General features: G+C 40.6%; 1 protein-coding gene across 1 annotated transcript in view; it reads right to left on the reverse strand.

Annotated features, from left to right (window-relative positions):
* The window catches only part of LOC134541818 (mucin-5AC-like), a 33,640-nt gene extending 18,246 nt beyond the window's left edge, over positions 1-15,394 (reverse strand). Inside the window, exon 1 of the mRNA XM_063385512.1 lies at positions 15,321-15,394. Within this exon, the coding sequence (XP_063241582.1) occupies positions 15,321-15,394 (74 nt within the window). The remainder of the gene's footprint in view (positions 1-15,320) is intronic.
* Between the last annotated feature and the right edge of the window lie 828 nt (positions 15,395-16,222).

Here is a 16,222-nt window from a genome sequence, read left to right on the forward strand (position 1 = left end):
CAGCAGGCCGAGTGTCTCTCGGTGTGTCGTCAGAGTAACGGAAAATGCAGCGCCATAGCGTCACTTCATAAACGCTTGACCAATAGTGAGCAGTGGGGCGTTCAATATCCCCTCACCCCCCTCTCCATTATCAAGCGCTTCACTACTGAGCGTCGCACTTTTCGTTACACTTGTAACAAGTAAATCTGTGAATATAAGGCTCGAGTAGCTTCATGATGTAATTAGTGTTCTAATTTTTGTCATCTTGGTCCGACTGTTATTTGTTTGACTTATACATACTTGCGCGTGGAGCATTGTTGCAGTTTCGTTTTACAATATTCCTAGTCTGTGCTCTGTGTTTACGGAGTTCCTGAGCCAGTTGCAAACTTTCGTTAATCGGGCACTTGTGTGAAATAAAATTGGAAAACCGTTTTCAAACGGAATACTGGTCTTGAAGGGTGTGTATTTTCACCTTTATCACATCGAATTCCCCTGCATTTCTACAGCTGTGATGTCTGAAGCTACAATTTATATAACTGACACGAGGTACAGTGTTCAGAGCTTACCCTGTTTCAAATACTCCTCAAATTATTTTTGGGTAATTTTAACGGCTTAGTAATACTGAAATCAACTTTAATAACAAGGCGGATCAAGAATGATGGTCAGATGAGGATCAAATTAAATTTTGTAATAGGTACCATTTTAGTACATTTAGAATCGAAATATATAGCACTGAAGTAACATCATATTTACGGAAGTTTGGTAAACTATAATAAAAAATTATGATAAAATTATTCGGGTTTGGGGGAGGGGGAATGCCCCTTTTGGATTCGCCAATTTGTTCATAAGGCTTACTATGTTATTGGCACACTGTTCGACTGTTTACATTGGTAAAGTCCCGGAAATTTCGCAGATTCCTCTGGCCTCAGGATAGAATTCAAAGTTATAGGTGTGCTCGACCCATGTTTACTTTCCCATTGGTTGATTTCTTAGCGAGAACATTTTTATCCTTGTCATTTGGCACTACCTGATTCGCTTACTTCTCTCCTAGCTGGGCCTCGTTGGCTCACGGTCGTAGAGGGGCGTGTCCAAACAACTGCGGTCCAATCATGAACACAATGCGAGAGTGTGAAGGTTTGCATTCTATCTTGCGACTAAATGAATCCGCGAAATTTCCGTGGCTCTATACATTGGTAGCATTTATGTAGAAGTTTTTGCACCGAATACACACGTTCAGCAAACAAAACTGTAGACGTGTGTCCGCTCACCAACTGGGAAATGACGGTACAGATGAGCTGGGAGCTAGGGACGCCGAAGAGTCGCCTGCGACAAGCAGCGCACCATGCGGCGAGGACACCCACCACTGCAGACAGGACGCAGCTGTCCTTGTGCCGGATCGCGCAGTTGGTAACTCACGGCGCGGGCCGCGCCTCGTCGATGGGGCCTTGATTGACAGGTCGCGGGGATGGGGAGGGGCCTAGCGGCCGATACACATCTGGTCGCCGGCCTCGGAGGATCCGTTGCCGGAGAGGCGTGCGTGCGCCGTCTCGGTGAAGCCGCTCCGACCGGGAGCACGGCATGCGTGGCTTCAGGGGTGCAACAACAGGGGGGGAAGGGTATTTTTCACCCCCCCCCCCTCTGAAACCTTGAAGTGGGGGCAAACGGGGGCGAAGAGAGTGCTGTGTAATAAATTTTTAGATAATAAAACTGCTTAAATAGCACCATTTTCCACCTTGAAATACAATTTTTCCCGGGGGAGGACCCCCGGACACCCCCGATTCAATAAGGGGGATCGATGATTCTTTATAAAAAGGTGTATTGCCCCTTTGGAAATTTAGTTGTTACGCCCCTGCGTGGCTTAACGCCTCGTCGACTTTGAGCTCATCTGATGAGTGGTGAAAAAAAAATGGATGAATGGGGAAACAAGAGAGTCAAGGTAAAAAAAAAACACCAGTTTGCGGAAACGTCCGTTACGTTTCGCACACGTAAAACATCCGGGAGTCGAAACTGACCTACTTTGGGGGGGGGGGGGGTCGAGTGATCAGGGGTGATATTCTCAAATGCACTAGCTTCACCTTGTCGTGATTCCCGCTCACGACCTCCCGCCTTCCGGCTACATCCCTGTTCTCAAACTCCAAAAACAACGGCGGGCGACATAAAGACTCCCGTCTACTTGTCGTGGCCTCCGAGTGCTTCCAAGTCAAGGGGCACGACTTCTGTTGAGTGCTGGGATATTTGTGTAAACATGTAAGATCTCGTTATACGACTTTTGGTAGGAGTAATTTCGTGAAAATGGAACGGAAATTGATTAACAGAAATGTGACACAAAGATGATGGAAATAAGTGTAGCAACAAAAAAACACACACACACCTGTATAGGTGTGTGTGTGTGTGTGAGAGAGAGAGAGAGAGAGAGAGAGAGAGAGAGAGAATCACTTTCGTAAACACTACGGAACATACCAAACGTATTTATGTGCCAAATGAAAATTTATGATAGTGAAACTACCCTTAGAAGATATTTGGTAAACTAAAATGCTGACAGAAAAAGTAACCTCAAGCTATAAATAAGTAAAATTATTGATAGTAAATAGTCTCACTCACAAACCCAAAAGTCCCGATAGCGCTTGGAATGACGCGTGGTTGATAAGATCAAGGGGTAATTTCCAACGGGGTTCAAACCTCGTCACTGGGAAAACTTTTTTTTTAAAACTTATTTTTATAACTTATTGTAGATCTGCAATAGCGGACACTCCAATAAATATATGGAATTAAATTTTATTGTACTTCAGTGACGGAAGTTCACTAATTTATTAGTTGCTCCCAGTTATTTTGTAATAAATCCCACTTCATTTATCCTGTTTTTCAGTGAATTTCATTGATTTGACAATTAGCAAATGTTCGTTAAGTAATGCTCAACGTCTATAAATTCGCTTATTCATATAACTGTTTCAGATTTTTTACGACTAGAACCAATCAAAAGTTGATTACACTGTAACTTTACAAGTAAATTCTTGGGATGGTGGCCTAATTATTTTATTAAAACGCTACAAATATAACGTTTAATCTTGTATAATACGTTTCTGTGCAATTTATAAAATCATCGATTTATCTGAACAAAGAAATATTGCCATCTTCCACATCGCGAAAGACACACAGTTAACTGTTACTTATGCTGAAAGCCATTCGCGGTTTAAGCTGGCCACGTGGCTAATGTGTACATTGATATTTCACGGGCTAGGTTACCCTTGGCTTGGACATCGTCAGTCTTCTAATCACTATAAAAACCTCGTTGGATTAAATTCACACTATCACGAACAGTTTTGAAATGACCTTCGCTCGAAACTGCAAGCAATATTGTGTACCCAATACTGAGTTAGTCAATGAGGTGTGACAAGGCTAATCAATCTCTAGTAGCTTTCTTAAAAACTTCTTTAAATACGTGGCTATTGGGATACTTTATTTTCCTTTTATACAAATCGTCTATAATTTTGCATATAAATCTATATTTTGTTGTTGTTTACATTTACGTACACAGTTTTGTGTCATCGACGTAACGATGTTAGTAACAAGACACACGCTAACTTGAATTACGAGGCACAGAATGAGGACCAAAAACAAGGTCAAAGAACGCCTTCATCCCGGCTCCAAAGAAACACAAATATGACCCTTCAGTAGTTATTTCACAAACGTTCAGTGTTTTGTGTTCGCCAGGCATCGACTTACTAAAATTAGTTATTGGACGAGTTATAAGTCCTTCAAAATGATACATTTATTAATATTTATGAGGAACTGAGAGAAAACATTTTTACCGAGTTAAATAAATGCATTTACGTACGATGACTCAGTTCAAGAAGCGTTAGTCTTGAAGGCTCGAAGGCTCATAAGCCACTCCTCAGCATGGTCCGCTTAGGAACATGCGCGATGTCTCACCCGTTGCAATGCCAGTGGCAGGGCTGCCAACTGTACATTTTCTTTACTCCCAGGGATGTCACACTTGTTTTGTTTCTCCTTCCAGGCTCTCTGAGAGGATACTTTGTTCCAACAGGAAGTGCTTCTTGTTAGCCCGTCTATTTTTTCCCCCCTCTGTGTACGCGCTGATTAATTGGAACTTCAAGTCACTCATTAGCAAATGATTCCCAGACAGCCGAGCTGTTCAGACGATCCATCAGTTGGCACAACTGTCTCACCCTTGACGGGTGTTGGGTGGTTGGGAAGGGGGAAAGGGGGGTTGCAACAGCGCAGCGCGGATAAAAAAACACGGCTTCAGGACGCGCGAAAGCGACAGTGCGTCTCGAACGAGCGGAACCGGATTCGCTCTGCACAAAGCGACGACTGTTATTAATGCAAGACTGCTGTTAGTTCAATTACGTGATTATAAAGAATACTGCTAATAACTTAACGTTTAATACTAAATACTGCAAATAACAATCATATAAAACATTTAAAGCAAAAACTTACATTTATATATTCCTAAAAATTAATATAACTATGGACCGAATCAAACTATCGATCATAAAATAAAAAAATAAAAAAATATTAATACTTTTCAATACTATTAAAAAATCCAAATATTTACACAATTTTATTTTTACATTTTTTTGTAGGTACATAGAAAATATCGATGGTAAATTTGAAAACAAAATGGTAACACTCATTGAGTTGTTTTACTTCAAAGAATAATTTAATAAATATTCTCGCTCATAAATTAAATAATTTAAATTATATATTATTACAGTACGCTATTGCTGGTTACACTGTAGGTATGTCATAGAGAAACATCAAGAACGGACAAAAAATATTAATATTCAAACACATAGAAAACAAGTCAAAATCAGCTGATATTGAACAGATGGACCCAACGATGAGACTAAACAGGTATTATGGACAACACATTGACGACCGCACAGACGAACACATTCGAACTTTAAACATCAGACAGCACAAGAATTCCCTGGAAGGAATTTAGTCATGAAGAAATTAACCGCACAGAAGAACACAGCGTGTCTTCGGCGTGTTGTCCTTTGGTTTCTTCGTTGGGCCCATCTGTTTGACATCAACTGATTTAGGCTTGTTCTCTGTGAATTTATGTTTTCATTTGCATTTCTTATTTTGCGTTCTTGATTTTTTTTTCCGTGACAAACAGCGTAAAACTGTAATGGCTATAGGGGCATGCATATTTCGCGAAAATATTCCTCGTCTAGCTGAAAGTTAAAACACTGTAGCATCGTCTGTGTTCCGTTTTTGGGTGTCTTTCCTCCAGGTACACGACGACTGTCACAACACCGATCACAGCAATTCAGTTCGGAAGCAAACGCGTCCTGAGTGGCTCGGTCAAACAAGGCAACGACTTCTCTCGCAGACGGCCGCCAATCACAAGGAAGAAACCGCTGGTGCGGGTGTACCTTGTTGCAGTCTAATGGGCGTTCAGGTTTATTCGCGAATAATGCTTGCCCCTAGTAATGGCTGTTGTTGTGTTGAATGTAATTCACGTGTGCGAACGCATTTCCACAGAGTATTGGTCACACTGTCATCGTCTCTACGGCCCTGCGGGGGTCAGACGCGACGCGGAATGAGAACGCCAAACCTCCGCCGACATTGAACCGCCGGCTAGTGTGGCGTGGGGTGGGAGGGGGGGGGGTTAAGGTAAGCGCTGGCACTCGGCACATGCTCCATCACTCTTAGGAAGCCTCGCGTGTCGTTACGCGCGCTGGCATTGGCTGCGCGGTGTCCGACGGGAGTGGCCACCGAGACAGACAGCCTCGCGACTCGATAGCGATCTGCGACCGGACAAGGCCTGTCTCCGGCCCAACAGCTACGAAGGGCGTTGGCATTCCGGACTTGCAACCCTCTGAATGTGTAAACATATCTGCTGTTTTTTTTTATCACTTTGTTGAAGCTACATTGTTATCCGCCTATTTGAGCTGTCGCACCCTGTAGTAACGCCTTGATACGTCCCAGGAAAACAAAGCACTAGACAAAATATTGCTAGTAAAATAAGTTTATCGTCCATTAGAGTGTGTTATAGTAACCCCAAAAGTGTACACTTTTAAAAATTTTCACCTTAAATTTATGATGAAATCTGGTTACAATTTATCCCGTGATCTTCGCAAGTGCATTTTTATCTACGTAAATTTATGGATACTAAATCTTCACTTTGAAAACGAATCTAAACGAATGATATTGGTTTATAAACACAAGATTTATTAATTAGTCTGACTACTGCAAAAACACAATATTTGATTTCATGTGTGTATTAACCCTATTTATACTGAATAAACAAAAGTTGGAAGTTTAAATACTTCGTTGTTTTCACGAATAACCAGTAACCTGAAATTACGATGAACTCTTAGTTTTTTTTTCAGATTAATTCTTCGATGGAAAGTTTGTAATTTTTAAAAGTGTGCATGTTAACTACGTTTAAACAGGACACTCATCCCGTTAAAATAAATTTACACCATGAACTGTGTCTAAATACACTTATAGCACATTTCAATAAACTTTTGAATTACATGTTTAGAATAAACATCTTAAAATTAAACGGTTACTTTTGCATTGCGATTTTGAAATCGAGGGATTCTGAACGAAAAGATATGATTCTTAATTTCTCGCGCAAAATTATGTTGTTATACTTACGGCCTAATTTTAATAAAAAAATAATTCCTGAAAATTAAGTTTCTAATTGTTTACATCTTCTTGAAACGATACGATAAATTAAAATAATGGCATTTTATTGGGTTGGACGAAACATTCAGTGTGTAGTACCATGCCCATTCACTATGCACATAAGCGACACTATGTTGTTTTAGTAAAAAAAGACGATTAAATTAATTTCTATGTAGAAATGCAGAAATTAGATCTACAAAGTTCTTTGTGAAGAGAACTACAAAGTATAAAACAGTCCAGTTGAATGCCTGACACTCATTCAAACAATGTAGCATTTATCTACAACTATATCAGTACTGTTGAAAATAACGGTCAAACACTTACATTATAAATTGAAAGAACGAAATTCGATTGTATGACACGGTCTAACATGTTGCACGGCTAGAGATAAAGAAACGATCTCTTACTTTTGTAGCCAATTAAAATAATTTTGAGTAACTAATTAATAAATGTATTGCAATTCAAAATTACTTACATGATAATGTAATCAATTTGGTGTGTGAACATTTCTTAAGAATGTATTTTTCTTTATACGTGTGAGAATAAAAATCCAGCAGAATGTTCATTTCCATTACATGACGGCGTGGCACAGTTAACTTGCTCCTCTGAACAGGAAAGGTTTTATCGCTGATATACGAGCGTGGAGCCCCAGATGACTGGTTTCATGTCCCGCGCGTAACGCTGGCAGCAATTACGAACCTGAGATGGAACTATTGCAAGCGCGCCAATAAATATGCGAGGCGGCATAAACAGTTGGACGTGGCGGCGACTTGCAGTACGTGACAGGTATTGGCTGCTTGCGCCGTGAAAGCCTGAATCTAAATTTAAAACTAGTTGTGAACCACCTCCTTAAGGTAGTCAGTGATCAGAGTCAACCCCGACATACCCCCTTCTCGTGGTGAAAGAAGCAAACGTGTAGTTGCTGCCTATACGACGCACCGACTTGGAGCTCATATTCACACTCGTAGACTAGCATCGACTAGCTTCTTTAGAGTCACCCACAACAACATCTCGCCGGGACCACATGGTGCTTAGAGCTTCAGAGAACACCACGCTATTTGAAAACTGCTCAAGAGGTCTCAGTGGTGGTTGTCATGAAAAGCATTAAAGAATGCGATGAAGGCGGATGTTTTAAAAGGCATTTTGACGTGACAACGTCTAATAAATCAATGAACGCCGGCTGCACGCACGAAAAAGTGTCCCGTTACGCACACAGTCCCGTTACGCTCATTGTACGATTGCGCCGCATCTATCTCTCTTCCACTCGATTGGAACAACCATCGATTTGACTTTTTCGAGGCACATTAAACTTGAAACACTCCCATTCGTTTCCTACTTTTCCTATCATCGCCCTATCTTTAACAGAATAAAACAGATTGGAAGAAGTTAAATAGCAAACATGTATAATAGTTATAGTTAATATAATCTCTTCATTAAAGTAATAAACACATTTGAATTAATGAGTGCAAATAAAAGTAAATTTATCAATTAAATTGTAGTTTTCATTTCACTCCTTCTTTGTATCCATACAAAATAGTGATAATTCAATAAAAATGATTCAATTTTATTCATAAAAGTATGCAATCATGTCATCAATGTTTTGTTATGACGTTGTCACGTTAAGCTATCGTCCGTAAACCGACTTTACAGACAACCAATTTTTTTTTAGAAGAGTGAAGTTGGCTAAAACAAGGGTGTTTAGGCATGAAACACCCGGGGCGGATTCTTGAAAGCACTCAAGGGACTTGCCTTACATCTTTATCTTCGTTTCACCGCCAATCAGGTTAACAGTTACCACTGAAACCTCCCAGTTGACCTGTGCACGACGAGAAGACTGCGCGCCGGTTCTGAGATACTGCGCGAATGTCGCACTGACGCAGACACACCGATTTTTTTCTAACCTAACTAAAACTAAGTGTATTTTGGAGGGGTCCGGGTTAGGGAGGGACCTAGGTGCGTCTCAGGCTGAAGCCTATCCACCTAGTCATGCTGGGATTAGCCATGCAGGAAGAGAGTCGCATGCATCATGTGCCAGGAGGGGATTGGCCAGCCATGGCAACGATTGGCGCCATGACTAACTCCCCTCACTCTTAAATCTAGACTATAACTAGAGATAGATTGGGTCCAGGTAAAACCTGCATAGACACAGGGAAAACCCTGGGCACATTCATGCGGGATGCAAATTGGCATGCATTACATGTAGGAATTTACAGGAGACAGAGGATGGTCTGGATGAACTGTTGGACAGAGTAGCAAAGAGTCTACCATGCGGGGGGTTGGGCACTTGGACTCGTGGTCCGCTTTGAATTTTATTTGTATCGGGAATATTTGACCAGGGACGCAAGCGCCCCAGGTGGTGAGTGGTTACACTGACCACTCACTCCGCCACCAGTCAGCACCTAAAAAACTAAGAAACTAAGACAGAAAAAAAGATAAATGACTTACAAACTAGGCATTTAGTTACGAAATATGCAAACACCCAACTCAGGGATGGACGTGCAGTGCTTAAGATAAAACTAAAATAATAACTATAAATATTATTTTTTATTTTGTTTTTTTAAATTTTTTAAATTATTATTTTAGAAATATATATATTTATGAGTATTACTTAGTAGCTAGGACTTATTACTAATTTACAAATCTCTAATATCTTCTACTATACTACTAGTTAAATATAGAGAAACTGTCGGCGTATAAAGTTACAGGTGAATTAAGTAAAGACCTATTCGCATTTTGGTATTTGTTGCAAGCTTCACCCCTCGCTGAGGCGGCAACGAGCGATCGTCGCTTCGTGAAGTCTCTCGAGGCAAATGCCGCGAGAGTCCCGCAGCAGTGTCGTCTGGATGCTAGGCCACCGCGCCACGGGACTTCGTGGAGGTCTCAGCTCGTCTCCAGGGTGGCTCTAGGGGGTGAAAGGTTGCCTAGAATTTCAATGGTCAGTTGCGCCATTCTGTCGTTCAGCACGCACTACGTTTACACGATCCTCGCTCGCGTGAACCGAAGTCAATACGTTCTGAATCTGCGGCTGCAGGCGGCAGCAGAGTCGAAGGGCAGTTAGGTGCATTCCTATGGGTGCGGCTGGAACGGTATGGAGTCGCTACAATCGTTTGTGCCATGTCGATGTTGTCGCCACCTGTTCATTGGCTACTGACGCGTGAGACGTCTCAACTAGGCTGTTCGTAATTCGGCACTTTCTTGGTTTAGTGTTTCCCATTGGCTCACAGTTCCCCGGATAAAATGTGGGCCAATCGCAGAAGCAGTACGAAGGTATAGTTTTTTTGATGCTAGCCTATCGCGAAATGAATCCGCGAATTTTGCATGTCTCTAGGTATTACATATAGAATGTGGTTGTAACGCCAGAAAAAGCGGAATTGTGTATTACCTTTATTATATATGATCTGAAATTTAGTAATATCCTTCTATAATTTTGACTCGTGATTACGAAAATAAACCCCATAAAGTCCGTACAGCCTCCAAACATGTCTGCTCGCACCGTGTCCAGCCGGGATCATGGTCATGAACCGCCACTACCGTCGGTTCATCTGCAAGTCCTCAGTGATCTTCGCTCAGCGCTGGAAAAAAAATTGGTTGTCTGTAAAGTCGGTTTACGGACGATAGTTTAACGTGACGTCATAACAAAAATTGATGAAATTATTGCATACTTTTATGAATAAAATTGAATCAATTTTTTTGAATTATCACTATTTTGTATGGATACAAAGAAGGAGTGAAATGAAATCTACAATTTAATTGATAAATTTACTTTCATTTGCACTCATTGATTCAAATATGTTTATTACTTTAACGAAGAGATTATTTTAACTATAACTTTTTTACATGTTTGCTATTTAACTTCTTCCAATCTGTGTTATTCTGTTAAGGATAGGACGATGATAGGAAAAGTAGGAAACGAATGGGAGTGTTTCAAGTTTAATGTGCTTCGAAAAAGTCAAATCGATGGTTGTTCCAATCGAGCGGAAGAGAGATAGATGCGGCGCAATCGTACAATGAGCGTAACGGGACACCGCGTAACGGGACAATGTGCGTAACGGGACAATGTGCGTAACGGGACCATGTGCGTAACGGGACAATGTGCGTAACGGGACACCGCATAACGGGACACTGCATAATATGACAATGTGCGTAACGAGACACATCGTAACGGGACACTTTTTAGTGCGTGCAGCCGGCGTTCATAGATTTATTAGACTTTGTCACGTCAAAACAGCGGCGAAGCAGGGAACGTGGTTGCACCATGATCGAGGCAGTTCATGAACGAGATCACGCCTGAACCGTGGCGGCGCAGCCGGGCTGGGCGGGGGTCAGGGCTCGTCTCCGGGGGCGAGGTCACCGAGACGGTACCCCCCCCTCCCCCGGGGCACAGGACGGGGCAACGACCCTCCCACGGGCCTCACCGACCGTCGTTCCTCTCGCTCACCACACTCCCGGTGTGGTCTGTCGTTGTTGTGTGGCTATTGATCAACTTCCACCAATAGTACCAGCACCATGTAACTGCAGGCGAAAATAAAACATTTTAAATTACTCCTGTGCTTTACTACATAAAAAAAGAAATATCGAAATCTATACTAAAAACTTTTATGACTTTTGGTATTTTCTAATTTAAAACACAATATTTTATTTTTTTACTTTTAAGCTCATCACTGTGTCAATTGCTTTTTTTTTTAAATAATTAATGTTGTCGCGGGTTTTACTAAGGACAAAGGAAAACCCTAGCAAGGAGGAAAAAGGGACGTTTGCGGGTGGTTATGAAATTAGTTTCTAAGTTAAATTCGATCCAATAACAATTTATTGACAAACTTAATAACACCAAAAGGAATTGCATGGATTCTCAAACTGACATAACACTTAAACATGTCGGGTTCTCGTGGAGACGACCTGCTGATGCAAGTTCGCTCTAGAACACAAAACGTACGAATTAAAGCTAAGTGATCGCTTCCAGAACAATTAACATAAAACAAAACAATACCCTTAATTGTGGCGAGCCGTGCGCTCGTCACAGCTAACGATCAAAACGCCGTCAATTTCAATTACTAAATCTATACCATTTACAAAGTTACAAGGACCATACCTAATCTTAATATTACTGAATGTTACACGTAACACAAATACAGATTGTTACTGCCAGAGGTTATAATTATATACACGCAACTAGTCGTGTAACGCTGTCAATATTTATGGGTAGGTTTTCGTTACTCTTCCCCCGGTACCATGTGAAGTTCTCTCCGCATTCCCGTAGTAACGCGTAAGTCCGTTATCTTGTTCACTGTCTCTTGTGGCTACGATTCTTCGTTACCGGCGGTAGAGTTAGAGTCCAAACTGTGTAGCGATCTGGTCGCGATAGTGTCCTGATAGTGTCGTGCTTGTGTCAATACTTCCGCTCGCTCGGCCCTCACGGAGTTTGCTAATGCCCGCCCTCTTTGCCCTTGTGGCTGAACCGTAATTTTTAGTTAATGTTCGTTCTGAAAGATTTTATGCTTACTCCAGCGACGCTTCCACTCGTACTGTCTATATCCTGGGTTACAACTCGGAGAGGTCTCACCCAGTCGATGTCTTGTCTGTCCTCGGGCGGCAGCAACTCCGCGGCGATTGACGGTGTAGGCCGGCGAGCGGTGTCGGAGCAGCGTAGCAGCCTGCTGGCTGGATGTCCCAGTTGTTCTGCTTATTGATAGTCTGGGCGCATGCCCTTTTATACTTGCAGGTTTCCCAGACGAGCTGGAAGAAGAATAGTCTCGTCTATTCGGGGGAAGCCTGCCCAGCTCACTGTGTTGCAGGTGGTATGCCGTGAAAAGTCAGGGGTACAATACTTTGCAAGTGTACGCAGGTACACACGTTACTATGTATTAATGTATAACTTATATCTGATATAATGCTTTAGTAATTTGCAAGTAATGTGATTCATATAAGAGAGAAGCTAATTTAATCTAAATAAATAAACTTGAATCAGACTACTTTTTGTTTTTAAGTTGGCTTACGGCACTATAGACAGGTTTTTTGGAGCATAATTTGACAAATTCATCTAGAGAGAGTTTCGGGTAAACCGCTGGGGAATTTTTTTTTTTTTACAGAGTCGTGGCTGTCACGCTGCAGAGATACAGGCAGTTTTACTTCTATTTGGTTTCAGAAATAGTTTTCCTGTGCCGACGGCTCGAGCGAGCGGCCTCCCAGGGCGGGGCGGTACTCACCTCGCTGTCCTCGTGGCCAGGGGCGTAGCCAGTGTGGGGGGGGGGGGGGTTAGGTGTTCAACCCCCCCCCCTTTAGCACCAAATCTTTAATTAATTTCTTATTCATCACTCAAACAAATTTCATATTAAAATTAATAAAAATTTTACCATAACAATATTAAAATTTAAGTACCGAAAACTGCTAAAATAGCACTATTTTACACCTTAAAATACATATTTTCCAGGGGGAAGACCCCCGGACCACCCCGCTTTAATACCGGGGGGGGGGGGAGGCATGCTTCTTAACACCCCCCATACACAAATCTTGGCTACGCCACTGCCTCGTGGCCTGTCCGGACATGCTTGCTGCCTGGTCGGCCCGCCGGGAACTGGCTGCGTGCGCGCGGGCCGTCAGGCGGGACGTCTGAAGACTCCCCCCCCCCCCCACGTCATCGTGAGACAGGCGCGCCGGCTGCCCGCACGAGGCGCGGAGATGCGACATCCCGGGGCTGTCAGAAGTACACGGGCCATGCGGCGGCATTCATTCCGTGTCCCGTCGGCGAACAAGCGTCCCGTTCACTTGCGTCAGCGTCACGCTTTTCAAAACATGACGGTTATTTGGTGTTCGGACGAGCGAAAAAAAAAAAAAAAATGTTTATCTGGACAAAAAATAAATAATAGTTTGAAGGAAAAAAAACTAAAAAAACATGCTTTTAAAGAAAATACAACTAAAAAAAATAGAAAATAAATTTTCATAAATTTGAATAAAGAATAGTGTAAATAAGAAAAAAAAGTACTTTATTGTAAAAAAAACCTTGGGTTGCTTTATAATATATTATCAAAATGATAATCCTTCTACTCATATCTGTCAATAAAATATTTATAACTATTGACACCATGCATCCCACGCATTTTTTACAATAAAGTACATTTTTTTCGTATTTACACTATTCTTAATTCAAATTTATTTTCTATTTTTAGTTGGATTTTCTATAAAAGCGTGTTTTTTTAGTTTTTTAAAGCTATTTTTTTATTTTTTTAGTTGGATTTTCTTTATTACATCAATTTAATATTAGAGTGAGCTTGAGTAGATATTGACTGCTTTTAAAATATATATTCGAAATAGCGTGTTGAAGAACTATAGTACACAAGATTTCCAATATCCTACTATGAAAATCAATGGTTTTAAATAAAATTTGGGAAGTCATTGATGTTTATTCAAAGTCAGTAACTTATCCGAGAAATGAGTAATTTGGGCGCCTGTTGCCTCCCTTGGATGAGATAGGCGGTTCTCAGGTTCCCTCTTCGAAAATTTCATCTTACTCAAAGTCGGTAACTTATCCGAGAAATATATGATCGGCGCGCCTGGTAGTTTCCCTTCTTGGTCTTGGCGCAAAGACACTACCAGTTTTAGGAAAACAAAATATCGCTAATCCTGATTATCCTAGTGGATAACGGGTCTAACTGTTTAAAATATTGAATTGTCATCGGTCCTTGATATGTAATTATGTCAAATTTCGAGTTAATCCGACATTTTGAAGGGGGTCAAAATCAGGTTCAAAGTTTCCGTTACATACTAACATACATACATATGAAGCTAATAAAAGCGTGTTAAAAAAGCATTATCGATTGGGTCAGTCAAGCATTGAACGGGGAGGTGTCATTTAACAGAGTTGACTATCATTCATAAATTTAAAATTTTGAATAATTGGTAACATTGTAACAAAAATTAAAATTTTTTACGTGACAACGTCTAATAAATCAATGAACGCCGGCTGCACGCACGAAAAAGTGTCCCGTTACGCACATTGTTCCGTTACGCTGTGTCCCGTTACACTCATTGTTCCATTACGCTGTGTCCCGTTACGCTCCGTTACGCTGTGTTCCGTTATGCTGTCGGCGAGTGTAGTAATAATATGTTATGTTACAATTAACTAAAAATGTATGGTTATTCATATAATTGATGATAGATATTTGATAACAATTTATTTATATGAAAACTTGTTCATAATTATATTTAAACTTTATAGCTAAACGCCAGTTTTTAAGATTAATTACAAGTCATCTACACGTGAACTGTTTTTTCGACTGTTTATAAAGTGAAGTGAAAAGTTAATGTGGTTTTCATTGCTTATTACAACAACAATTTCGGCAATAAAGGTTAATTATTCTTGCATTTTAAAAATCTGATTACTAGTATAATTTCAAGTATTTATTATTTTATTGTTAAAATAAAAATGATTCAATTTTGATTCATACAGTAAAAGTATACAATCATTTCATTAATGTTTTGTTATGACGTTGTCACGTTAAACTATCGTCCGTAAACCGACTTTACAGACAACCAATTTTTTTCTTTCCTTCTGAAAATCGCCATAGTTCTACGAGGAAAGTATAGAGAACAATGAATGCGTGCCTTAGTGTCGTTTGCACCTTTAATTATTTTATAGTCTTCCACCCTCTTCCCCTCCCCCGGGAGAGTGCTGCGTGCGCTACGTGAGCAGACACGAGTCCGCAGCGACCCCCGGAGACGTCAGCTGAGCGACAAACTGGTACGGCGGCGGCGCCATTACTCACGCGCCTAGGAGCGGCGAGCCGTACAGCACAGCGGTTTGAAGCGAGTACCAGTCCAGCTGGTATTCAGTCCACTCCTTACTTTTAAAAAAGGTTTTTTTTTGTCCTACTATATTATGTGTTTACAGTAAGTATATAAATACAAACTGCTTGTTGTGGCACTCGCATAATCACTTACTAACACCCGCTCGAGACATTTGTTTTACTTCATCTGCCAGCTGACTCCCCTGCTCATGCCAACTTGAAAAATAAAATTTTTTACATGCGTGTTAGAAGTTATACTTACATGGCGTTACAAAAAAAAACTTTAATTTTGCATTCAAATAATTAATAGAAATGAAGTCATAAAAGGACTGGAGTGATATTATAAATATAAATTCAATAAAATTAAAAATTAAAATAAATACTCAGTATTCAATATTAATATAAACATTTGTATAAAATTAATTATTTATTAAATAAAAATCTATATATATTTTAATTTTAATTAAAATCAATAAATAAATATATATATTAAATAGTGATGTAATAATTTATAATGAAAATAAATCAAACATACGGGAGCATAACACTCCTATGAAAACGGCCAGGACTCTACTCTAAACCTTCCACAGAGACTCTGTGCCAGCAACAATAGTCCAGTCATCTTAGTAAGTTCACCTCGGAATTTGAGATACCCAGCTATAAACTCGTACAAACTTGTATTTTCACATCCTAAAAGTTGTCTCAAAACATACATATGGTAGGGTGTACGCGATTATTAAAATCTAAGGTAAAAGGTCACAAAAATCGATTTTTTGCACAGTTTTTGCAAATATAATGTT

The sequence above is a fragment of the Bacillus rossius genome (genome assembly GCF_032445375.1).
Source record: "Bacillus rossius redtenbacheri isolate Brsri chromosome 4 unlocalized genomic scaffold, Brsri_v3 Brsri_v3_scf4_2, whole genome shotgun sequence".
NCBI classification, from domain to species: Eukaryota; Metazoa; Arthropoda; class Insecta; order Phasmatodea; family Bacillidae; genus Bacillus; species Bacillus rossius.